The 26,931-nt window shown below is 52.3% G+C and overlaps 1 protein-coding gene across 2 annotated transcripts in view; it reads left to right on the plus strand.

The window, feature by feature from the left end:
* The window catches only part of TBC1D4 (TBC1 domain family member 4), an 84,372-nt gene that overhangs the window by 26,215 nt on the left and 31,226 nt on the right, over positions 1-26,931 (plus strand). For both annotated transcript variants that reach the window (XM_078602825.1, XM_078602826.1), the window contains exons 3-9: positions 15,165-16,316; positions 18,313-18,402; positions 20,180-20,284; positions 21,754-21,886; positions 23,605-23,810; positions 24,767-24,886; positions 26,683-26,772. In XM_078602825.1, the coding sequence (XP_078458951.1) occupies positions 15,165-16,316; positions 18,313-18,402; positions 20,180-20,284; positions 21,754-21,886; positions 23,605-23,810; positions 24,767-24,886; positions 26,683-26,772 (1,896 nt within the window). The remainder of the gene's footprint in view (positions 1-15,164; positions 16,317-18,312; positions 18,403-20,179; positions 20,285-21,753; positions 21,887-23,604; positions 23,811-24,766; positions 24,887-26,682; positions 26,773-26,931) is intronic.

Here is a 26,931-nt window from a genome sequence, read left to right on the forward strand (position 1 = left end):
CGCCTTGGTTTTTTTTCTTCTCACTTTCAAAGTGAGGCCCTTGGGAAAAATTCGTGAATGCGATTACGAGGTGTGTGGGATAAGTAGCAAATTGAGCCTCGTATGAGCATGCGCGTGTGTGTGTGTGAGTTGTGAGGAGCGATAGCGTAGCGGTTAGCGAGCTGCACTACGGACCTGGCCACCCGAGTTGGATTCCCGCTCGCGACTAACACCAGTGACAATTATCTGAACTGGTTATAGGCCTCCCGTAGGTCGACTCGGCCTCAAATGAGTACCTGGTGCAGTTTGTAAACATCGCCACTGGGGAGACAAAGATGGCCGGCCGTGGTGTTGGCCACTCGCCCTCTCATGTGCCGTGCCGGCCTTCCTAGGTGCTCGCTAACAGCACTTGCCCCAACAGTCTGGTCAGGCTATACGGGGGATCTTCGCCTTTGTTTGAGTGTGAGGAGGGCTGTGTCTGTGTAGTGGTTTCCGCACCATCCTACAAACCCGGTAACCCGAGTTCGATTCACTCTCACGGCCAACACTAGTAACGATTATCCAAACCTGTTCTGGGCCTCCCCTAGGTCGACTCGGCCTCACATTAGTACCTGGTGCAGTGTGTAAACATCGCCACTGGGGAGACGAAGGCGGCCGGGCGTGGTGCTGGCCACCTTACCCCTCCCGGCCTTGATAGTTGCTCGCTAACAGGCTTTACCCCAACAGCGTTAAGACTAAGGTTTGTTGTCTTTGTGCTGTGCCGGACCTAGAGAGGCACGGCGTGCGATGTAACGACATCGCGGACACCACGATGATATGGGTGTAGTACCGGCCCTAGAGGGGCTCTGTGAGCACTGATGGCACCATGCTTGGCGTGCAGTGCCGGCCCTATACCATAGGGTGTGGGAGTGCCAGCCATGGGAATGGGGTTACTGAAGGCCATGGCACTCTGGTTGACCCGAGAGGACACGTGACCGGTTAAGTCTACACAGGGGCCCCGAGTGGGGGCTAGGGGTGGTCACGTGGTCGGGGTCCAGATCCTGCTCGAGGATTCTGGAAGGTGGGCGTGGCCAAGGCCCGAGCCAGCCACGCCGCGGAGAATATAAGCCGGGTCCCCCAGAGGGGCCGGCGTTGTTGTTTATTTTGAAGAAACCTTCGTCTACGTTCTACATTCTACCGAGTCTCCAACTAGTGGACCTGGACCCGAGCTGTGGTCTGGTCCATTGCAGCTAGTTACTGTGTAATTAGTGTGGTTAGCCTGGTGGTCACCACCTGGCTAACTACACCAGTCACGTGGTAACTAGTCTAGTTAGCCTGGTGGTCACCACCATAGGTTGTTATTCTGTTAAGGGGCAGTTACCCTGTGTGTTGGTGTTAATAAATGTGTTGCCTCCAAAGAGTACGTCTGCGACTCAGTTGAACTCAGTACATTTGTACGTGTGTGTCTTTGTATGTGTGTATCTCATCGGAGGACTTGTGAAGCAGTGGTGTGTGCAATTAATTTACAAACACAGCAAGTGTCTATTTGTCTTTCTGTGTGTGGGTACTGCCTCATCGCACTCAATGCTTGACAATTTGTGTGCGTCTGTGTCTAAGTGAGACTGTGTGTGTGGAGAGGGTGTAGTGTGCCAACTGGCACAGTGGGGAGCCACAGATGGTGCATCTTGCCAGTCGTCTGTCAACTCATAACATCTGGGTCTGTCCCATGACCTCCTGCCTGCAGCGAGCCCTTCCACACGGCATTATCTGTAATTCGCCAACACCCAGACAAGTTGAAGCTGATTTTGTTTCACTCTGTGAGAAACTATGAGACACGGGTGAGTCTCTCATATGTGACGTGGGGCACTTGTCAGTAGGTGGGCAATGATTGCTGCTGTATATAATGCCAATCACTTAGAATTGCATCTCTAATCGGTGGTCTTCATTGGCCGTACGAAATCATCAATGACCAATGAGATAAACACTGACGCACGGGCCCGCGCTCAAATTGCACGCTTCTATTTACCACCCGCTCTCCATCTACTCGCTCACTCACAGACAGGACCATAAACTAAGTTGTGGTGCCAGGCTATAATTCTAGATTTGAAACTTTCGTGACTGCAAGGATTCACACTCTTTGGTTTTTTCGATAATGTCGCGTAGGTAAAAAATAAAATAAAATAAATGAAAACAACTAAATTAAATCACGACGTTTCGGAGGCAACACAAGCTTCCGTCTTCAGGTGGAACCGTTACAGTCAAAGTCACTGTACAAACGTCGTGATTTAATTTAGTTGTTTTCATTTATTTTAATTTTTTACCTACGTGACTTTACCGAAAAAAACCAAAGAGTATGGTGCCAGGCTAGGTGCACTCTGAGGCAGAAGGTCACTCACGGGCATTAGAATGCTGGGGCAACTGACCGGTGTGACCTGGCAGACACACAAACACATGTCGCCTTTTGTGCTGTTCGCCTTTCGGCGTTCTCTGGTCTGACACTGGTGAGACCAGGCCAGGGGTGGGGAACGTCCGGCCCGCGGGCCGTATGAGGCCCGAAAAATAATTTCGTGTGGCCCTGCCAAGGCAACCGCAGGCGGGACTCGAAATTCAATAAGTCGAGGAGCAAACCTGGAAAAGCAGTTGCGAGTAGCAGCAACATCATCAATACCAGCTAACATCATCACACGCCTCGCGAAAGAGAAGCAGTTCCAGCCATCACATTAGGGGCGAGTTAATTACATGTTTGACCAAATATAACAGGGCTAATTTTTAAGTTGATAATTTTGTATGGCCCGCGAATGATGTTGTAAATGTCCAATTGGCCCTTGGCAGAATAAAAGCTTCCCCACCCCTGGACTAGGCTATAAAGAAGGCTGCCTCTGGTGTAGGCCAATCATTAACAACGCATTTATTATCAGAGCACGTTTGTTTGCATGTTCACCACAAGTCCGTGTGGTTAATGTAGACTTGATTACTTGCAAAAGGTGTCTATTTGGTGTTTGAACATCTTAACACCTATTCTTATTTTCATACAATAACAGCCTTTTGTGGGCTTTAATTACCACCCTTGACTGTCCACAAAGCAGTACAGAATTTATTGTCCCAGAGAGATGATGGGCTAGTCAACCCCCAAACCAGCATTTGGCCAGGAATTGAACTTGCAACTTTCAGATTGCCAGTCAAACGCTCTCACGCGTGGGTGGATAGCTAACACCATGCCCGGCCGCGTTTTCCTTAAAACTTTGTACACGGAGCAGTGTGAAGCAACATGCCTCATAGTCTGGCGTTCGTAGCCGCAGTCAACAACAACCACTAAGTGGCGTCACCACTGCTTGTGCCAGGCTATGTGCACTTGAAGGCCACATGAAGTGTCGCAGTCTCACGCACACATACACAGGAGAGTCTTGTATTAAATTTCGATTTAAAGCTTTCGTGACTGCAGGGATTCATCTTCTTGGTTCTTTCTTTTACCGAAAGAACCAAGAAGAGTCTTGTATTCTCCACTTGTGCATCTTCCGTGGTGCTTATCTGTCCTGAAAGTGCACATAGCCTGGCGCAAGCACCGTGATAACGTCACCTCCGCTTAGTGGCGAATGGCGGTTGTTGTTGTTGTTGATCTGGCTCAGCGCTGCCTATTGTTTCCGTGGAAGAAGGAAGCTGGGCAGTGGTGGTGCTGTTGGAGTTGGGCACGCTGATCCATTGACTGGCAGGCTCGGGGTGCTGGCTGTGGGCAGGTGACAGGGTTCGTAGGGTTTCACCTTTCGTCTGCTGGCCCGTGCTCCCGAGCGTGGGCTCGCTAGGGGGGGGGGGGGGGGCGTGAGATTCGACAACGTGTCACTTGACCGCCGCCGCCGCCGTGATCAATACCGAGAAACTCGCATGCCCCAAAGCGTCGCGAGTGGCAGCAACTGTACAGCGCACACAGCACAAACGAACCGTCGCGCGTTGATGTCACCAAAGGTAAATGTATTGAATGTATGGACGTTGAACTTCTCTCGTAGCCAGACGTCCTCATTGGAGGTGCGGGGGAAGGACAACAAACTAAACACAAAAAGGAGTTTTAAAGAAATTAGTTTTAAATCTAGATTTAAAAGTGCATAGCTCCAGTAGCTTCCTAATATCCGAAAGAAGAGTGTTCCAGACGGCCACAGAAGCGTGTTTTGAAAGGGTGCGATGCGTTGAGCGTCTTTGTTCGATGGCGAGCCCAAAGCCGTTGCGAGGATGACCGGAATTCGCGTGATTGTTTATGTTTCTTGACGAAATCGGCGAGGTATCGTGGTTCATTCGTGGCAAGCAGTTTTTGTGTTATGAGTGTGCGACCTTATGTCGCTTAGTGGCAGAGCTGAAAACCTGGGGTCAAATCGGGATTTTCAGCCTTCGGGAGTTTTGAAACCCTCTGTACTGTAGAGCGCCAGGGATGGATGTTGATGTGGCTGTGCGTGGGATTGATGTTGGTGTTTACAATTGTCCTCAATATCATCATCATCTGACGAGTTCTACTAAAAGAGTAAGCGCAGTGGCCGGGTGGCTCAGAGGTCGGAGCGCTGAGCCGCCTCTGACTGAGAGGCTGGGTTCGGGATCCAGGTTTTACCTGCGCGTGATTTAAACCAGTTTCTCAAGCGTAGCCAGCTGATGGTCTAAGCACCGTCAACAATGCCTGAACACAACAAAACCATCACGTCTAAAATACAAATTTTAGTCGGCACAATATTTTGAATTTCAGTGTTCCAGCTCTGAGAGTAAAAATTATCACTTCCACCGCCATGCGATGGACATCGCGTCTCCGTGGCCGGGGCGGCTGGGAGAGAGTGGCGTCCGCTGTCCCTCTGGTGGCTTCCCATTCCGTGCGTCTCGTCTCTCCTGCGCCCGACGCAATGAAGGTGCTGCACTTGGCGGGTCTCTCAATCCGCTCGTCCGCCCAACCCTGCCTGGCTGCCTCTGTTTCTGTCTAACCTGCCCCCCTTGCTTTCCTGTCACCTGCCCCAAAGCAACCCACCCCCCAACCAACCTACGTGGAGCTGCAATTCAGCATTTGGCACACGGAGCATGTTTAGTCGCAGAAGACCACGCGACATCTTGAGTTGTGGCCAAATTAATCGCTTTATCATCATCATCATCGTCGTGATCATTTCATCCGCGGTGTGACCGGAACCACACGTGGCCGGAATCGTGCTTGGCCACTCGCCTTTCCCCAGTGCCGATATTTACGCACCACGCCAAGTGCTAATTTAAGGCTGAGTTGACCTATGTATGTTGAATTTTTTTCCCCACCTTACATAGCCAACCAAGCTTATTCCCTCTTTCTTCACACGCACGCACCCCCCTGCCTGCCGCCGTCTCTCAAGTGAGCGAGCGAGCGAGCAAGCTGCAGGCTTCCTGTGACTGTTATTACCCCCGGACAACATTACAATAACGGTTTATCATCATTATTATTACAATCGCGGCGGCTGCTTGTGATAACAAGTATGAATACCGTAAGTGACAGAATCAAGAGTGAGGCCGGTACGGTTTGGCTTTGGGCTGTGATTGCTGCTGCCAGCCTGTGCCAGGGGGACTGTGAGCGAGGCCAAAGTAAATGCGTGCGGAGTCGATGGGGAGTCGTAGGGGGCTCAGTGAGAGTGTGATGGGAACTCGGGCCGCCAGTTCTCCCACCGTCCCCATATTTCCACTCGTCAGGCGAATGCACTTCTCTCCAAAGGCTTAAGTCAAAGATCCCCCGAATAGCCTTAACAGACTGTTGGGGCAAGTGCTGTTAGCGAGTGGCACCTATGAAGGCCGGCACGGCACACGAGGGTGTGGGTGGCCGGCACCACGCCCGGCCGCCTTTATCTCCCTTGTGGTACTCATTTGAGGCTGAGTCGACCTCGGGGAGGCCCAGGACCGATTTAGATAATCGTCACTGGTGTCGGCCGTGAGCGGGGCTCAAACTCGGGTCGCCGGGTTCGTAGCGCAGTGCGCTCACCGCTACACCAACGCTCCCCATGCACACTAGCAGGATTGAGTCCCCCATCATGTTCTGCATGCCCTGATGATGTCACTACATTCTACCGCGCACGTTCTTGCGATGGCCGTCAGCAACGGCTCGAGTTCGAGGTTGTGGAGTCTTTAATTTAGTGCTGCACAAAGGCATCGAGGGAAACCACCATATGCCAGTTTCATCCTCATTAGAACTCATCAGTGGGCTATAGCCCGTCGTTGGCGACTATTGCCATATGTGTTTGGTGGTTGCTAGGGGTGGGGGGAGGGGGTCTTGTCATGAGCAGCCTTCAATCTGCAAGGGTGGCTCAGAGGTCAATAGCATTGAGAACCTGGAGTTGCTCAAGGCAGAGGTGGCCGTGATTAAACCAGAATCCTGAGCGCAGTAAGATGGTGGTCTCAGCCAGATTCCAACGACTGCATTCAAATAATACCCCATCGCATTAAACGTGCTTCTGCACTTAATTTGGTTGAAATTCCAGCTCTGCTTGAGAATTCAAAATGCAGGCGGTCTCCAGTTGACCACGGTCTTATTTACGACGATTCACATTTATATAACGCCACCATGGATCGATTTACGACGCAGAAACTTGATTTCACGACGCGTCTCCCGACACGACTCCGAACGCATTTGAACAGAGTCGGTCCGGTTTCCGATGCAACTTTGACGTGGAGCTTTTGTTAATCTCGAGTGTTTTTGTGGACGTTTGCCTATTAAACCCCTGTTGAACATGGCCGATAAGGGGGAAAAAAACACATCGGCAAGCGAAGTTTCTACACTCCCTGCCGTCTATGGAACAAATAGGGTCCGATTTAACGACGACCCGATTCATGGCGGGGTTTCCATGAACACATTGTAATGTCGTAAAAACGGGGACCGCCTAAATATAGGTTTGACCGCCAATATTAAAGGTTTGACCGCCTGTATATAGCTTTGACCGCCTGTATATAGCTTTGACCGCCTGTATATTGCTTTGACCGCCTGTATATAGGTTTGACCGCCAATATTATAGCTTTGACCGCCTGTATATAGCTTTGACCGCCTGTATATAGCTTTGACCGCCTGTATTTAGCTTTGACAGCCTGTATATAGCTTTGACAGCCTGTATATAGCTTTGACCGCCTGTATATAGCTTTGACCGCCTGTATATAGCTTTGACAGCCTGTATATAGCTTTGACAGCCTGTATATAGCTTTGACAGCCTGTATATAGCTTTGACAGCCTGTATATAGCTTTGACAGCCTGTATATTGCTTTGACAGCCTGTATATAGCTTTGACCGCCTGTATATAGCTTTGACCGCCTGTATATAGCTTTGACCGCCTGTATATAGCTTTGACCGCCTGTATATAGCTTTGACCGCTCTATATAGCTTTGACCACCTGTATATAGGTTTGACCACCTGTATATAGGTTTGACCACCTGTATATATCTTTGACCGCCTGTATATATATTTGACCGCCTGTATATAGGTTTGACCGCCTGTATATAGCTTTGACCGCCTGTATATAGCTTTGACCGCTCTATATAGCTTTGACCGCCTGTATATAGGTTTGACCACCTGTATATAGGTTTGACCACCTGTATATAGGTTTGACCACCTGTATATAGGTTTGACCGCCTGTATATAGCTTTGACCGCCTGTATATAGGTTTGACCGCCTGTATATAGGTTTGACCGCCTGTATATAGCTTTGACCGCCTGTATATAGCTTTGACCGCCTGTATATAGCTTTGACCGCCTGTATATAGGTTTGACCGCCTGTATATAGCTTTGACCGTCAGGCGACGGGCGCTACTCTCCACGGCACTACGCGGGAGGGTGGCGCGAAGGCCGCTCTGTTGGTAGCGCAGGCGGCCCAGGACCTCCCCACGCTGCCACCGCTCCCCCGTGTGGCTCGTAACGATGCCGGCGATTGTGCGCTCGGTGTTGTTGTGGTGTGAAGGTGAATGCCGGTGGGTGGAAACCGGCACTTGCCAGCGCTGTCTGGCCTCAAGGTTACCTACCGCTTTTGGGAATAGTGTAGGGTGGGCACAGGGTAGGGGGAGGGGGGGTGTGGAGACTGGGATGTGAACAGCGCGTGAAAAGAGCACACTTGGCACGAGGATCGGAGAAATAGAAGGGTGATCCCTTTAGAGATACTGCACTAAGACAGCACTGATAAAGAAGACTAGATGTTGATTAAAAGCTTTTGCACGTCTCGCGCCAATCTCAATGCACTTAACAAGTCCTTCAACACTTCCCGTTCGTTGCCTTCACAGTATCCAATTTTGTGTGTGAGAAGAAAGTAGGAGAGGATAATTAGAAATGAGTGGGGTATCTCTAAATGGATTGGCCTGTACAGTGAAATGGCATGTAGCACGCTAGCCAATCGGATACAGTACTTTATGCAAGTAGGTAAAAATAAATAATAAAAATAGAAAATATTAATAATAATAGAAATACAATTATATAATTTTATTTCTATTATTTTTATTATTTATTTTTATTTCTACCTACGTGACTTTTCCGATAAAACCTAAGAGTATGAATCCTTGCAGTCACGAAAGCTTCAAATCTAGAAACTTTAGGCAAGCCCAAACACTAGCCGCACGAGCCAATCGGAGACTCGGGCTACCTAATCATATCCCGAGGAACACTTTCCATACCATAGCCTTGCATAACCCTAGCCAAAGAGACTCCCGTTCTATTTCTAACCCCCTACCCACACCGGCCAATAAGACCCCATCGCCAACCAAACCAGCCACGTCCACAATCAAATGAGCCAATCACAGACTCACACTCTCGCCCTAGCTGTAGCCACGCTAGCCAATCGGACACCAGCCTAGCATTAGAAATATGCCTCCTCCATATATATATCTGACCCTCGACTTGAAAAGAGAGAAATATTTTGACGCCTCCATCATCCACAGGAGTGCATAATTTAACAACATTAGCCAATGAGACCCAAGCTCGAACGTCCTTAAGCGGACTAAGGAAACTAAACTCGACATACCTCCATCGATAAGCACACCTAGCACAACGGACCCTATCCCATCTTTGGAAGCTGTGTCCGCCTTCAATACTTGCCCACGGGATGTGCACTCAGATGCAGATTCCGGTTGTGGCCCTCCCAACCACAGACGGTGTCCACGAATCGGACGTATCCAGGTGACCCCCGACTCACGACGGCTCGAATTTGCGACCCCCTCCCGCTTTTACGACCTTCCTTCTAGTAATTAAGACCCCCACAGTAATGACCACATCTCGTATCTACGACCGCCTAACGACTGCTACCGACGCCGAGTGGACTGACGAGTGTGCGCATGTCACGGGAACACTCGTGGCGTATGCAGAGTCTAGCTCGGCCGTCTGCAGCTGCGCTGAGAGTGAACACAGCTGATTTCACCCACCAGTTTCGAAACGCTCTTCACTGCTTTGTCATTTTTCTTGAATTTTTTTTTACATTTTCGCCGTTCGCTACGTCCGGAAGAGGAAATGTGATGCACGTGCAGAATAGAACTTTAGGAATTTGAAATGTGTCTGTTTTTATCTTATATTTACATAGCGCTTCTATCCAAAGCACTTTCCAAGGTTTTTGAGTGGTACAATTAGGGTTTCTAAAAGTGATACGGTGAATAGGGATGGGGTATGGGGAGGGGCGGTTAGTCGGTATCGGAATTACGGGGGTGCCTAGGGATGGAGGTTCAGGATGGGCCAGGGAGAAGAGGTGGGTCTTGAGAGAGGAGCGGAAACTAGACAGGGAGGGTGCTTAATGTGGAGGGGAAGTTTGTAAAGGTTCTCTTAAATTTCGATTTAAAGCTTTCGTGACTGCAGGGATTCATCTTCTTGGTTCTTTCGGTAAAGTCACGTAGAATGGAAATAATAAAATAATACAAATAAAACATAATAAAATAATTCTCACGACGTTTCGGCCACAACGCAAGCAGCCATCCTCGGGTGAAGACCAGGTCTGTCGGGGATACAGCGTCTGAAACTTCGTGAGAATTATTTTATAATGTTTTATTTTTATTATTTTATTATTTCCATTCTACGTGACTTTACCGAAAGAACCAAGAAGAGATTCTCTTAAGTTACAGTAAATGTTTGGTAGCGTTATTTGCATTTATTTTCGTGGTCGATTTTGGTATTTTTATGGTAGGTAATGGGTTTCCAGGAACGGAACCCCAATGCATAACATTTCGCCCTATGGGAAATCAGGATTCGACTTACGACCGACGTCTAGGAACCGATTAGGTCATAAGTGCGGAGGTCATCTGTGGCCTCCTCTTGAATGCACGATCCGTTTGCAACAATCACGAGCTCGCGTTTTTTTTTTACTATTTAATCAATAAATCAGTCGTGGATACATCTTTGCGAACGAGTGGGGCGTTCTCAGCCGACCACACGATGAGCGGCCGCGCGCGACCTCGCATTTGTGTGCCACACGGCTCTCCAGCGAGTTTTCCGGCTGCGCCACACGTCGTTCCGACATTTGGCCGCACGCGCCGGGAGATTCTTAGAGAGCTGTCGGAGGGACGCGGCAAAAACCAGCTCCGCGAGAAGCTCCCAGCAACGTACAGCGAAACGTCGGACATCGTGCCTAACTTCTTCTTGTCGTTATTGTTGTCATCGTTGTCTTCGGTGACCAGAGATGCCGCTATTGCTACTGCTGCTGATGGTACGACTGGTCCTGCAGACCAGCACGGATGTTGTTACACCTTGCGGTTTGATGTTTTGAGAGAAGCTGTTCCCCTATTATTGAGCCTCGGGCAAAACAATTAACAGCACAATTCGAAATACAAATCTGACAGCCGAATGATAATCTATCGAGTGGCTGGCTCCCTCTCTCTCTCCCTTCCCCGTACGTACGCGCTTCCCCCTGTTTACTTGAAGCGAGATATACCACGCAGCGGGTTGGGTTGCCTTTGTGTGTGCGTGGGGAGCAGGAGTGAGCGGGGAGCGCGCCTCGCTACGAACCCGGCGACCCGAGTTCAATTCCCGCTCACGGCCAACACCAGCGACGATTACCTGAACCGGTCCTTGGCTCTCCCCTAAGTCGTCTCAAATGAGTACCTGATGCGGTGGGTAAACATCGGCACTTGGGAGACAAAGGCGGCCGGGCGTGGGACTGGCCACTCACCCCCTCGTGTGCCGTTCCGGCCTTCATAGGTGCTCGCTACCAGCACTTGTCCCAACAGTCTGTTCAGGCTATACGGGGATCTTTGTCTTTGTGGGGAGTAGCGGCGGCTGCGGTGGTGGTGGTGTTAGCGATGCTGGAATGCGTTCCGACCACAATGCGTTTGCTCGCTCCGTCCGTGTGTAAACCGGATCTGCGGTCGCGCCCAAGCGTTGCTATTCGTGAGAGAGAGAGATGGAGGCAGCGACAAGTCGCGATTCCTCAAATCGTCAGTTGACTCTCGCGGTACTGAACGGGAACGCTCTTAAGCGTGTTCATGGGAGAAGCGCCCATACTAGAATCTCTCCACCCGCGGCTGCCCTGGCAATGCGTTGCTGTGCGAGATTTCTGAATGGATACTTGCCAATTGACGAGCTGAAATAAACTGGGGGGGGCGAGAGGCGGGCGGGAAGGGGGGACAAAACTCAAGAGAAATTCTATTTTAAGCAGCGGTTAACTTTTTTTTTCCGCAGCTTCGATGTTGATGAACGGTGGTGGTCGTCTCCTTGTTTTTTCACGTGGCCACGAGGATTACAATCAAGTGCTTGATGCTGTCGGCCACCTCCACGGCAGCATCCAGGGGGGGGGGGGGGGTAGCCGAGTGGCGAGGTTTGCTCGTTCCCCCAGAATGCAGAGCGTGGTCGTGTTGGGGCAGTCGTCGGCGACACGCGCGCCTCATCGGTTTGCACCTCGCTGTGCATTTGCGGTTTGTTTTGGAGGAGTCCTCTGATAGTTCCATTTATAGGGGGGGGGGGAATACCCCCCACACCTGCTTCTTGTTGCTCCACCTGTTGCTGTTGTCGCTGCTGCTGCTGCTGTTGCTGGTGGGACACGGTTGTTGAGAGCGCATCTCCCCAGTGTGTCATCGGGTCAGCAGGGCCGTTCTTTCGCCGGGGTCTTGAACGTGGCAGTGAACTCGCAGCCTTCGGAATTTCCGCATGTGCGTGTCCCCTGGTGAGGGTGCTGCCACGTTATGTAATGCTCCCCACCCCCACCGCCAACTGCGATTGGTTCTTGGAGCGCAGGCCTCCTCTTAGCGTCCCCACGCCAGCGCCCGTGTGAAATAAGACGCGTGTGTGCACGCTGGTGCGAACGTACACACACACATCCGTGTGAGTGGACGCACGTGCGTGCCAGTTCTCGCATACTTAAGACAAAGTTCCCCCGTGTAGCCTCTGGCGTGCTGTTGGGGCAAGTGCTGTTCGCGAGGAGGAGCAACGAGCGAAGGCCGACACGGCACACGAAGGGGATGCGTGTCTCCCCCCACTGTGGATGTTTACACACCATACCAGGTACTCCTGTTAAGGCTTAGTCGACCTAGACGAGGCACAGAACAGGTTCAAATATTCATCACTGGTGTTTGGCCGTGAGTTGAAATCGAACTCCGGATCACACCCGTGCCTCGCACAGCACAAATGCCCCGAGTTAGATTCTTGACTGTGGTGGAGTTTGAATGCTCTCCCCCTGTTCTGCCTCTGTATCCTCTGGGTTCTTCAGTTTCCTACCATAGCCAAAAATAACATGAAAATGTAACCAGTATTGGCCAAACGTCTCAGTGCTGACAAACTTCCTACGGAATTACTGAATTCGGGCAACACCACTGCAACATCACCACCTGCTGTGAAAACTTGGCAGGGCCCTCCGAGAAGAGGGTCTACATCAATCATAATTCATAATAATAGTCTTGGCTTAACAGACTGATGCGTGCACATGCATCAACTTCTTGACATCTCTCTTCCTCTCTGCGCGTGTGCGTTGTGTGTTTGCAAATGTGGCTTGCTTGTAGCTGTTCCGGCCTTAATAGGTGCCCTTTAACAGAACTTGTCCCAGCAGCCTGTTAAAGGCCACACGGGGGTCATGGTAAAATCCCAACACACACTTTCGCGGTACCACCCACACCCTCGCACCATAACGCATACCCCACCACAACACAACCATGGCCCCTTTATCAATGACAAAGAACCCCCACATAGCCTCAGCAGACTGTTGGGGCAAGTACTCTCAATGAGCACCTGTGCAGGCCGGCACGGCTCACGAGGGGGTGGTTGGCCAACACCAAGCCCGGCCGCCTTTGTCTCTCTATAGTGGCCGTGTTTATACATTGCACCAGGTACTCCGTTTGAGTCGACCTAGGGGAGGCCCAGGACTGGTTGAAATAATCGTCACTGGCATTGGCCGTGAGTGGGAATCCAACTCGGACCCCCGGGTTCATAGCGCGGCATGCTCACCGCTACACTCCCGCTCCCCATACCCCTGTATCTCACACACACACACCCCACCTTACTCTACGACAACGGCATTATCAGCACACACCCTTGTGACACACACACACACCTATGGCATGCACACAGCCGCGCACAACACACACTTCACATTATCAGCATGCCCGCCCACCCTTGAACACACTCTCCCCCCCTGCCACAACATAACCCCCCCACTCATTATTAGCACATACCCACATGTCACATATTACCTTACATTCGCACCCCACACTCCCACTCATTATCAGGACCACCCCCACCTCCCCCCGTGTGCCATACACACACCCACGTAGTCAAAACGAAGACTAAGCTCACACCCACGTACACATGTGCACACACACACCATACCGCCACTGAGTGTGAGTGTGAGCGGAGTCAGGGCGGTGCGAGTGTGAGCAATGGGGCGGTGTAAGCATGAGTGTTGTGGTGGTGTCGGTGTGAACACTGGGTGAGTCTCGAGTCAAGTTCAGTTTTTTGTGGAAAACTTTCTGTGTGTCTTTGTGTGTTTAGCCCTTTCCTGAACGCAGCCTCAGCTTCCGAGCATTTTGTGTTTGAGTGCTCGTTGAGTTATGAGTGGAGTTGTGGGTGTGTGTGTGTGTTTTGTGTACGTGTGTGAGCTCGTGTGTACGTGTGTGTGTTTGAAGTGTTTTATTTTCTTTTTATGTGTGTAGGTGAGTGATTGTGTGTGTTGGTTAGTTTCTGTGTGTGTGTGACTTTCAGAGATGCTCGCTAACAGAACTTCCCGCAATAGTCTGTTAAGGCTATACGGGGGTGGGTCTTTGTGCATTGTAGATACAAAGGCAGCTGGGCATTGTGTTGCCCCCCCCCCCCCCCCCACGTATGCTGTGCCAGCCTTACTAGGTGCTCGCTTACAGCACTTGTTGTACTTGTGCATTTGACAGCAAAAGTGGAAATTGGTTTGTCGGGCAGCCCTAGGCCAAGATCAAGAGTGGAGTGGCAAAGGCTGCCTCGGGGCACACCCAAAGTAATTGAAGTTGTGAGATTGTGGCAAATTAAGTTGTTGAAAATATATTTTCTTTCACGATTAAGTAGCACAATTGCTAAGTGGTTGCCCGGTGGCTTTAACAACAACAATAATGCATCTGTAAGAGTCAACGCTGATTTCCTGCTCAAGTGAGCACTGAATGAGGCATTGATGGTCATCTGCAGTTTACAGCCCTGCAGGGCCAGTGGTGGAAATTCCACATTTCTATGACGGGGGTGAGTCTCCCGTAGGACAACCACTCTTGACGTCCCCCAGAGAGTGGTGCTATATTTTATCAACCCCGGAGGGAAGGATGATGGGCCGAGTCACACTCTAACCCCCCTCTCCCCCAGCCAGGATTTGAACTCTTGACCTTCCGATTGCAAGCGGCTCTCTCTACCACAGATCCACCTGACCGCGGCTGATTGACAAGAGACTCTAATTGAGTTTGACCCTTGCCCCCCCCCCTAACTTCTTCCTCCTGTGTCCCCTTCAAGACGCTGCCATGGCAACATTGCACTCTCCCGGCACTGCAATTGAAACGATGGTGCAAGTTTTTCCAATCCCCCTCCGCCTTTGTCCACCCAGTCGTATGAATGGGTAACACCACAATCAGTCGATTGACAGGCCCGCACATGGTGGGGTGGAGTCTTAGTACTCCCACCTCTACCAGGATGTATAGCCGGCGTGGAAGAGTAGGCCAAATTCCCTCTTGCGGGGCTCTCTGGAGCCGCCCTCTAGCGGAGGCCCTGTTCGCCAACAGTTACATGAGTAAGCAATTGCAGGGGCTGCGCCTTTACTCTTTTTCCCATTTTACCTCCTCCAGGTCCAAGAAGTGATCAGCTGCATCCGTCAAGTGGGCAAGGCGGCCATCAAAGAAGACGGCCGTGGCAAGCCGGGGCAGCCAGCAGGGGCAGCGGCAGCAGCAGCGGCAGCGGCAGCGCCGGGGGGCAGCTCCGAGGCTCCACCGGCGGCACCGGCGACGACGGTAGTGCCATCATCCGGCGTGGGCGGTGTGGGGGGAGCCCAGGACGCCTTCTGCAACGCGCACAAGTTCGAGGTGCTGTACCGCGGCAGGGTGAGCGTCGCACACAAGAAGGCCCCGCCCACACTCGTGGACGACTGCATCGCCAAGTTCAGCCTCCTTGAGTCGACGCGCTCACGCCTGCGCTGCCTCGATGGCGGCGGCGGTGACGGCGAGAGCAACGGCAACCCGGCGCCGGCTTCGGACGGCCCCAGTTTCATTGCCGGCGGCGGCGATTCGCGGCGTTCGTCGCAGGGCGCCGACTGCGCCGACGGCCCCGGGTCGCAGGATCTCATCAGTGACATCGGAGAGCCGGCGCCGAACGTGCCGCCGGCCACTCCGACGGTCTCCGCCGCCGCCGCCACTGCGCCGTCATCAGCGTTGCTGTCCGAGTCTCGCTTGTCCCTCAGCTCGTCCTCCTCCTCCCCGCCCGCTGCCTCCGCCGCCGGCACCGATGGGCGGTGCGCCAAGACGTCTGAGGAGGAGGAGGAGGACGACGACCTCGTCCCGGATGAAGGCATCGTCATCTCGGCCAGGCGGTCGGCATGCAACGACAGCGCCGGTGGTAATGGAGGCAAGGCGGCAAGCGGCTTGTCAGCCGTGGCCACCTGCGACTCGCTGGCGTTCGACTCGGACCCCCTCGGCGTCGGAGTGTTCGCCGCCGTGGCGCCGACGAGCGGGCGGAGCGGGAGCTTCTCCTACGTCGGTGGTAACGGCGGCGGTGACACCAACGACGGCGGTGGCAGCAGCGGCGATCTGGAAGGCGTGCCAGATTTCCGAGGGCGGTGCTACAGCGCGGCGGGCAGCCTGCAGCGGAAGCCGGCACAGGCGAGCGGCGGCGCCGGCGCTGGCGCTGCGGCATGCCGCACCGGCGGGCAGAGGAGGCGGCACGCGAGCGCGCCGAGCCTGGTGCAACCGTCGGACGCAGACAAGAACCGCACCATGCTCTTCCAGGCGAGTGCAGAGTGTGCTTGAGTGCGTGGGGAGCGGTTAGTGCATGCTGCGCTATGAACCCGGCGAACCGCGTTCGATTCTCGCTCACGGCCAACGCCGGTGACGATTATCTGAACCGGTCCTGGGCCCCTCCCCAAGATCTTCGTAGCTTCAAATGAGTGTCTTGTGCAGTGTGTAAACATCGCCACTGGGGAGACAAAGGTAGCCGGGCGTGGTGCGGGCCACCCAGCAGTGACATGGTCTTTTATTTGCAAATTTTTCCTCATTTTTATTTCGATTTGTACTGTTGGACGTCGCATCATCACGAAACCGAGAATTCATTCGGATCGCTCGCAGAGAACGGCCCGTGGAAGTGGACATCACAGAGCTACCTCCAAGATCCAGACATGTGACCTGTGGGCCACACAGTGAGAGAGCAGCGCTTTCACCACTCGCCCTGCCACATGAAAGTTAAGGTTTGACACGTGATTGCCAAACCAGTATTTAAAATCTCAGCGCTGGAATTTGGCCAAATTAAATGCGGAACCAAGTTTAATCTGATGGTGGTGGAGGGGCGGGGGGGGTTGTGCAGTCATCGGTAACTGGGCTGAGATCATCAATTCCACTGCTTCTTTCCAAGTTTATAGCTTGGTGGTTGTGATATTTGACTCGCAAACACCCTAGTGCTCTGTGCGGATCAGAAACATCAAAGCCTGCGGACATGAAACAAGAGTGGCGTCGCAGGTGGGTGGGGGAAGGGGGGCAGACAGTGAGCCCCTTCGTTCTATAGCGTCTCTCTCGCAGTAGCCTCTGCAAAACTTGACCTTGACACCTGACCCCAACATCTACCCAACCCCTGCCTCCGGTTTCACACGAGGGCAGGTCCTCAGATTAGCTGAGCTCCAAAGTCAAAATGTCAGGCTTTTCCTCGTACCTTAAACAATTATCTGGTGATGCTGTTGTTTGCTGCAATGGCAGTGGTGCAAGAACACAATGAACAACAAAAACCGAAGACATTCGTCAATAAAACTCAGGCAAAGGCCCTTCTTCATAGCGCATGAATAGAGAGGCCTTAGAGATGCTGACGTTCATACATTATCGGCGTAACCGGCTGTGGTCAATCCACTTCTGGATGAATGTCTCCCAAAGCCGCTGCCGTTTCTCGCGATCCAGCGATGTAACAATCATCGCTCTTTCTCCCCACCGGACGTTCTGTCGGATGCGTCCCATTCTGCAAAACACACAGTGGAGGAGAGTGGCATATTGGAAGGGTCTTGATGTAGTTTCAAGATTCAGGTTTGTTTTGCTTAACGAGTGGCGAACCTGGGCAATCCGCGTGTCTGCACAAGAACACAAGTACATCGATGAAGCAAATAGAAACCGCATTGCAGAAGAGGTCGAAAACAGCGCCCTAACACAATATTACATAAAAACAATAATGGTTTGACACACGCACATCCGTGATTCTTAATGCACCATCCCCATCACCATCCTGCTGCTGGCTCTCAGTGCCTCCGACACAGCCATGATGGCCCCGTGTCTCTGATCCGCTCGTCCGTCTCCAAGAGTCGGGTGGGTTTTTGTTTTTGTCATCCATATTGGATGGCAGCAAGCGGAAATTAGCGTTGCCTTTTTTGTATTTAATCAGGCGAGTCCAGAATGAGAACCAAGGTTACCCTTTGCAAGGTGTACCTGGTTGATACCAGTTGTGCAAAGACGTCTCGTAGTTACGTAACGATAACGACGGTAACGTTATGCAACACCTTGGCGCGGCGTCAGCAACACGAGGGGTGTTGGTCATGTACGCTTGTTGTGTCCATGGCTCATGGATTTTACTTTGAGCGGTTGCCCGTATCATGGAATTGATGGGCAACTTGGAACTGTGAATGATTATGCTGGGTAATAATCTGATCATCATGATCATAATAATGTTAACTCCTGTTGTTATTATTATTATGACTGTTGCTGCGGTGGTGATGGTTGTGGTCGTGGTGCTTTGGTGGATCGTCGCGCGTAGGTCGGGCGCTTTGAGATCAACCTCATCAGCCCGGACACCAAAACCGTGGCCATTGAGAAGAACTTCAAGGACATCTCATCCTGCTCCCAGGTTTCTGCCGCTACTCCTCCGCTCCTTCTCCGCTCGCCCCCCAATCCGCGCAAGCGCGCCATGCATCTGTTCCACGCGCGCCCGGCGTCCCCCCGACGCTGGCGCAATTTGCGCTCACGGCTATCGCCTGTCTCGCTCGCTGCCCGCTCTGTCCCTCGGGCCTTGGGCATGGCGCTCATCAACTGTGTCTTGAAAGCCTACGAGAAATGTCACGAGTTGTCTTGTGGGGTGTAGAGTGCTGATCGGAATCAGAATCTTTATTTATACCGGAGAAATCCGATGAGCCGCAAAGCACTTTCTCACAGATGTCCAGTATGGGCTTGTTAGAAGGTTACGACAACAAACAATACAAGAACACCATAGGAGTGCAGTGTATAGGAAAGTTAAGCAAATCACTAAAAATAAATACGTAAAATAAGTAAAGTATATGAGTTAAAATTGCATATGTACACCAATTCCCAAGCTTGGGCAAGGCACCAAAGCAACGCCTAAAACAGTCCCAGACCACACCAAGACAACACACAGAACCTGCCTTGGGAATGTGGAATTTCCACCACGGCCTTAGGGTAGTTTAGCTTCAGCGCAGGGGCGGCCCCAGACTAGCCGCCAGCCCAGCTGGCGCCCTAGGCCGAACCACGCAATCGGCGCCCCCAAACCCAAAGGACAGATCTAGGCTGACGTTTTTAGTAAACTTGGAAAACATTTTGCCCACATTTTTCATTTAATGTTTTTTAAGCGTATGATTATTCGGTTTGTCCGTGCGTCTGTCTCGCCAACCGATGTTTCTGAGATTAGATAAAATGGAGACGCGAAATGTAAAGAATAGATTTGTACACTACAACTAAACGATACGTCAATTTGATATCAGATAAAAATGCATAAAAAATGTCAATAAAAATTTGTATTATCACAAATCCAAAATCATCCATGACTCTGCCACGAATTTGGCGCTCCACTTAACTTGGCGCGCCCTCGGGGCGACCGCCTAGTTCGCCTAAATGGACGGGGCCCCCTCCTGCTTCAGCGCCACCGTTGCGCGTTTTTCCCCGTGGAGACATTCCGACTCGGCCCGTGTGACAGCTGCTCACAGGCTACCTCTGCCGCCCCTATGGCGCCGCCAAATCCCAAAAGCGCGAGCGGTGAGATTAGTAATGGGGGCGCGCGCTTTGTCACAAAATCCTGCGGAAAGTTGCGGCGTGAATAATGAATGACTGGAGGGGTTGGTGACGATGCCGTGTGTGTGTGTGCTGTGCGCGCGTGCGCTGTGTGTGGGTTTGCGCGTCTGGTGTGGTGTGTGTGTAAACGTGTATCGTTCCGGCCTTCATAGGTGCTCGCTAACTGCACTTGCCCCTACAGTCTGTTAAGGCTTTCCGGGGGATCTTTGTCTTTGTGTAAACGTCAGCACTGGGGAGACAAAGGCGACCAGGCGTGGTGTTATCCACCCACTTTATTTTGTGTTGTATAGTTGCTCGCTAACAGCACTTGCCCCAACAGTCTGTTAAGGTTATATGGGTGATCTTTGTCTTTGCATTTGTACATCCGTGTGAATGCGTGTTGGTGTGTATGCCACATTTGTTAATCTGTCTTTGCACGTACATTTGTGTTTGTACATCTATCTCTGTGCATGAGCGTGTGCATCTGCTTGTTCGTATGTGTGTGCTTGTGCATGTGTTTGTATTTTTGTTTATACGCGTGTCTCTGATGCGTGTCCTCCTTCCTGTGTTGTCCGCTGTGTGTGATGTGCCCCCCTCCCTGCTGCTCCCCCCCCCCCCCACAGGGCATCAAACATGTCGATCACTTTGGCTTCATCTGTCGCGAGAGTGCTGAGCCTGGCGTCACGCACTACGTGTGCTACGTCTTCCAGTGCGCCAGCGAGGCCCTGGTCAGTGCTGCTCTCTAACCCTTGTGACTCTCGCACCTCGCCTCCAGCCTTTGTGGTCCTAGCCCCTAGCCCTCGTCATCTTGTCGTCCTAGCCCAGAGCCAATAGCCCTAGGCAATTGAAGTCCCAGCCCATAACCCTAACTCCCAGCCCTGGTAGGCCTAGCCCAGAGCCCATAGATCCTATCCCGAGTAACCCTAGCCCCAGCCCTTATCGTCCTAGCCTCTAACAGCAACCCTAGTAGCCATAGCTTTCACCAGCCCCAATCGTCCCAGCCCCTAACCCTTGCCCTAGTAGCCCAAACCCCTATTTCTATTTCGAGTCACAAAACTTTTGGGCCACCTTGTGTTATCGCCTTGGCCTGCTGCCCTTACACTCTGCTGCCCTCTACAGCCCATGATTGTGTTCCACACTCTCTCCCTCCTCCCGAAAGCTGCCCGACAGTCACACGGTTCTGCCTGTGGCTTATGACGTACGTACTCGATACAGCCCGTTCCTCAATCCACTGCTGAATGACGGCCTCCCACCACACCGCTCGGGCTGTGAGAGTTATGTGACCATACACACGCTGGCCAGTGCGGGTTGGTGAAGTCGGGGAGGAGTGTAGACCTGGTTTGCAGATGTATGCCACCGTGTCCAACAAGACGACAACGTTAATGATGGTGATGACGACGATGGTGGTGGTGAACGTAGATGGAGATCGGGTGGAGTTAGGTGGGTTTGGGAGAGTACTAAATTATAATTTATCCGGGTGGCGGTTGTCGCTATCTCCGCGGCCTGTAATCCAACACTGTCGAGGCGATGGTTGGTGGATCGCACAAACGTTGTGAAACTCTCTTCCCGCGGGCGTCAAGGAGTTGGGCCTTATCCTGGCGAGAAGGCGGTACTGAGAAACGTCTGTTTGTCCGAGATAGTGTTGCCACATGGCACACGTGTGTTTTCGGCAGGTGCTCTAGTTTCCACATGTGTACACACAAAACAATTGGCCGTTAACATCTTAATGTGTTGAGGACTGCAGAGCTTGAGGGTGGGGGGGGTGGAATATGGCGCCGGTTCACGTTGGCTTGATGTTAGCTACCTTGCATGATATACAGGAGGTCGTGGGTTTGATCCCGAACCTGACGCCTGCATATTTGGAGATTGCATGTCTCTTTCCCCGTGGTCACATGGATCTTCTCCGGGTCCTCCTGTTTTTCTCCGCATTTAGAAACATGCGTTTATATTATTTGGCTGCTATAAATTTCCACATGATAAGGAGGCCAATTCGTTGAGCTATAATTTGTGGCCAGGTTGCTTCTGAAAAAGAGCCATACAGCTCAGTGGGCCTTACCTGGTAAAATAAAAAATGGTTTACTTTTTATTGTTTAGTCTATACCGCGTGGTAGCAGCGGCGCAGCGTAACAAGTTTTACTTATTATCGAAGCGGCTTTCCCCCCCTCCCCTCACCGCGGTTGTCTGCGTGGGTCTCCAGGTGGACGAGATCATGCTGACGCTGAAGCAGGCCTTCCACACGGCGGCGAGCCTGCAGAACGCCAAGACGCCCGTGCAGCTCTGCGAGGCCTGCCCCATGCACTACCTGCACAAGCTGTGCGAGAGGATCGAGGGTAAGCGTGCACAGAGATCCGCGACACTCATCATTGCCGAGTGTTTTATTTGTTCATTTTCTCCATCAGGGTTTGCCGAGCGCAGAAGCAAAGCCCCCGAAACGCCAAGCGGGGCAGAATAAAACGTCGCTCTTGATCGGCATAAGTGGATACTAGTGTAACGCGTTTCTTGAGTTGAACGAGGTTCGTAAGATTCATGGCTAGTTCCGTTTGGGTTGTAGGTCGCGGTGTAGGTGCTGTATAATGTATACCAAGTGAGGTAGTTAACATCTCGTCGCAGTGGCGAGATGTTAACTACCTCGCCTGGTGTACAGGAGGTTGCGTGTTCGATCCCGACCCTGATGCTTGCTGTATATTTAGTTGCATGGATTTTTCTCGGGGTCCTCCAGTTTTTCCCTCCACATTTAGAACCCTGCGTTGAGAGTATTTGGCTGCTATACATTTCCACATGATGATAGGCCACTTCGTTGAGCTATCATTTGTGGCCAGGCCGCTTCTGAAAAGAGTTACATAGCTCAGTGGGGCCTTACCTGGTCAAATAAAAACACAATAGTAAACCAGGCGGGGGACCTCCATTGCAGCGAAGTTGACATGGGCTCTGACCGGTCGACAGCCACTTCACAAAAAACGAATGCGTTGCGATACATTTGAAAACAATATAGAAAACAAGCACTACCCACACGTTCGTGCAGGATACTCCGGGAGGGAGGATCAGGGGGAGGGTGGTGTCGAGACGTGAAAGACGCTACTCATCAGTTGGAAACAGTCGACCTCCAACAACAACGGAGGGCAGAGGAGCGACGCTTGCACAAACGAGCGGAGTGCCGGGCAGCTGAAATACAGCAGTTTGGCACAGTAGGGGCCACAGCTTGTGCGTCTGCCAGTCATCTCAGTCGGTCAACCACATGGCACCGGGGTCTGTCCCATGACCTCCTGTCAGCGAACTTTTGACACTTCACATGGCCGCAAAGTGCACCAGGTCTTGGCACAGGCTCGTTGTGACGTCACCGTCACTTCGTGGCAAATGGCGAGATGTTGCTTGATATTGATGTGATGACGACAGCACGACAATCGAACACCGCCGTGCGATCCAGGTTGGTGGCGTCATTGCTCGGTGTCGTGCAATGTCTTCTGCGGTTTATTATTTTGTCGCGATTGCTGAGCACAGGGCCCGAAGGCCCAAATACTCCCAAGCGGCCAGAAATAAAAACAGCGATCTTGAAGATGATAATAGATGAGTGAAAAAACGTTTCTCGAATTGAGCAAGGTTATTTTAAGAACTTGGGGGTACAAGGGGCAATGGGAGGAGGGAATTTCAAAGTGGAGCAGGACAAGGGATGAAGCAGAAAGAGAAGTGAGATGGCCTGCAGTGTGGTGAGTGAGTGAGTGGGTGGGTGGATCCATGGGTTGGATGAGTGTGCGTGGATGGGCGAACGTGATTTCATGACCAGCAGCACGGGTGAGAATGCCTTCAGTCTGGTCGACCGAGTCTTCAACGTGGGTGGAGGAAACTCGGCTTCTGAAGAAACATTCCCGAGCACGCGGAGCAAGACGTCGGACGTTGTGCCGAACAACCCTCCATCCGGCCCGCTCGCATCGCAACCGCCTCTCTCATCTACCTTCTCACCCCCTCGACCCCCACCCAACACCACCGCTCATCCCATTCCTCAACTCCCCCACCCCTCCCCTCAACCTCCGACCCCTCTGGCGGCCGCTAGGGCTGTACCCGCCCAAGGCGAAGCTCGTCATCCAGAAGCACGTGGCGCTGCTGTCGGACAACGAGCAGGCCGACATCTTTGAGCGAGTGCAGCGCCAGCGTCCCATGGGCGACCAGGACGAGAACGAGGTGGTGATGTGCGTCCTGCGCCAGGTGTGCGAGGGCAAGCAGAAGACGCACACGCACCTGGGCGACATGCCCCAGCAGGTAAGGCGGCACTCTGAGGGATCTGGCGGCGCTGTCGAGGCAGCGGCGAGGGTACGACGGATTGCGAATGTTGCGCAGCCTAACCCATTACCGTTGGGGGGGCCGTCGGGGAAGTTGCCGTACCCCTGGCTCGCCAGGAGAGAAGGCGGTAGAGAAAAAGATGCAGGGCTCCACTTATTCCATCTGTGTGGGATAGAGTGTTTCCCCCTTGCACATGATGGTTTTCTCCGACTCCTCTGGTTTCCTCTCACGTTATTATTTGGTCGATAACACCTTAATATATAGAGGACTGCAGAGCTCGGGGAGGTGGGGAAAGGGGCAATTTGACAATGGCTCACCGCATGGCCGCTGCGTTCCCGCTCGTCAGTGGTTCCTCTTCGCGTTTCTCAGTCGCTGTCTTCGATGTCGAGCGACGATTGTGCAGTGCTTTACAAGTTAAAGATATTGTTGTTTAGTAACGAAGCAACTGCCACGTACAAGGCTCGAGTAACGTGTGACGCCTCTAATCCACGTCTTCCTCTTCTCGCCTCTCAGTGAACATACCCAGAATGCACCTCCATGCTTCTTTGCGCATGGAGGTGCGTGCTTCTTTGTCCGTGTTTCCGATTCGCACACCACAAGCGGGTCGTGTGCACCAATTAAAAATCTTACACAGACTGTACTACACGTATCAAAAACGATTCGATCGCGGTCACACGCACAGCCCCCGTGTCAATCCGCTGCTGGATGGGGGCCTCCCCACGGCTGCGAGGTCATGGGGGGGTTATTTGACGACCACGCTTTGTCTGCGCGGTTTGGCGATGGACGGAGAGCGTAGAATCGCCATACAACCGTGGATTTTGCTGCGCCCCCTCCCCCCTCTGCCACCAACGAGGAGTCATTCCTCGCGCCATGATGGTCGTCTTTTTCCCCCTGTCCGCCCTCGCTCGACCTCCGACCCCCATTTCTTCGCTCAGGGTCAGCCGACGCACGGGATGGGAGATCTGCGCTCCTCTCCCAGCCAGTCCAAGCTGGACATCCTCAAGAACAAGGCCAAGAAGTCATTCACCAACTCCCTGGAGAACATTTTCTCGAGGGTGAGTGCGGGGGCGGGGGCGGGGCGGTGGTGGACGTCGCTTGTCCATGGGAGGCGCGACCAAATGGGATTTTGCGGCAGGGTAGCTGGCGTGGTGGCAAAGCTCACACCTCGCAGCAAGGAGCACCTGAGTTCAATTCCCGATTCTGGCACCTTTCTGAGCGGAGTTTTTCTTCCCCCTGTTCTGCCTCCACGGGGTTTTTTTTTTCCCCTGAGTTCTCCAGTTTCCTCCCAGGAGGGGGTGGGGGATTAGAGTGAGACGAGAGGGAGGAGAGCGCTAGTCAAGGGAGAGTGCCTTGGAAGACGTTAACGAGGGTGACTTTGAAATTGATTTGGGATTGGATCATCATCGCAAATTGTCATTATAATTCTCATTTTTATCGTTGTCAATATTATTATTGCAACCGCACGTTTGCACGACTACACAGAGGGATCCATTTCGATCTACGTCGAGATAACTCCCGCATCGTTACTGCGTTCTGTTTGCGTAGCATATGACTGATAAGCCCCATGAATAGGAGGCGCGTAAAAAAATACAACAACAATATCTCTGGAATATACATCACGGAACGGTGCCGAGATACGCCCCACATTGTAACGCAACTGCTGGCATTCTCGCGCGTGCGCGCGCTTGCTAATGCGCACTTGAACTTGACCCCACCCCCGCCACCCCCCAGCCCCCACCCCCCAGCCCCCACCGCCCCAGTCTTATCTGGCTCCCCAGCGTGCACCACCCTCGCGTATCTCCTGCGCCGCTGCGCCTGCCAGTTTCCCTGCACATTTGATTGGGAAAACGAATGGTCCCATCACTGTGCAAAAAACCGACGTATTGACTATAAAGCAATAACTATAAAGCAGCAGTGAAATGGGGGGGGCGGGGTGGGGGGGCTGTGGCACGGCCCCAGTGGAAGGAGAGCTTCGCGGTTCAGCTCTAGTAGGCCACCCCGGTTAGTACTGCGGTGGTGTCGTATTAATTGTAAAATACTACGCGTTGTCTGCTTCACAGTGGACGTTAAATATCTCATGCAGTCCCCCACCAACTACCCCTCCCGCCCCCACTTGCCCTACCCCTCTTGTGTTTATTAATAGAAAGGATCGGCCAACCTTGCGAAATTTGAACTATAAGCGCTGTAACAAAGGACGCATACGACCCATACCTCGGGGCGGTTTGCTTATTCTTGGAAGTGTACCATGCGCCGATAAACATGAATAAAGAAAATAAATATGATCAATAAAGGCTGAATCCGGTGGCTTCTTTCAATCGAGTTGGCCATCGTGTGTCGGCGTCACCATCAAAATATACAAACATAAAATAATTACATCACAACGTGCATCGACGTTATTGATGATTAAAAATGATGATGACGATGATGGCAATGACGATGATCATAAGAATGTTGACCATAACGATGAATCTGATAATGATGATGACAATAGTAACTGCAGTCGTGATAACTGAAGACATCAATGTTGATGACAGGCAATGTTGATGACGGTAATGACAAAGGTGATGATGATGACGATGACAACATTGACCACAGCGATGATGAATTTGATGACAGCAATGATGACAACAAAAATTATAACGATGATGTGTGTGCGTGTGTGTGCGTACGTGTGCGCGCGTGTGCGCGTGTGTGTGCGTGTGTGCGTGTGTGCGTGCGTGTGTGCGTGCGCGTGCGTGTGTGTGTGTGCGCGTGCGTGCGTGCGTGTGTGTGTGCGTGCGTGTGTGTGTGTGTGCGTGTGCATGCGTGTGTGTGTGTGCGTGCGTATGCGTGTGTGTGCGCGCGTACGCAGGGAGGGGGGAGAATGCGCAGCCGCCTGGGCAGCGTTGACAACTACGACTCGCTGCGTGAGCGCAGCCTGAACGCGTGCGAGTCGACGAGGGTAAGGCAGGGGCAGAGGGCAGGGGGCAGGGACAGGCGAGAGGGGCAGGACGAGGGAAAAGGGCAGGAGCGCTGCAAAGGAAAGTGGCCAAGCAGTGTTAGACAGGACCTTCTTGAAGAAAGAGCCGTGAGACTCGGCGTGGCATTCCTGGACAAATGA

The sequence above is a fragment of the Lampetra planeri genome, chromosome 19, assembly GCF_965212315.1.
Source record: "Lampetra planeri chromosome 19, kcLamPlan1.2.h2, whole genome shotgun sequence".
In the NCBI taxonomy this organism is placed as follows: domain Eukaryota; kingdom Metazoa; phylum Chordata; class Hyperoartia; order Petromyzontiformes; family Petromyzontidae; genus Lampetra; species Lampetra planeri.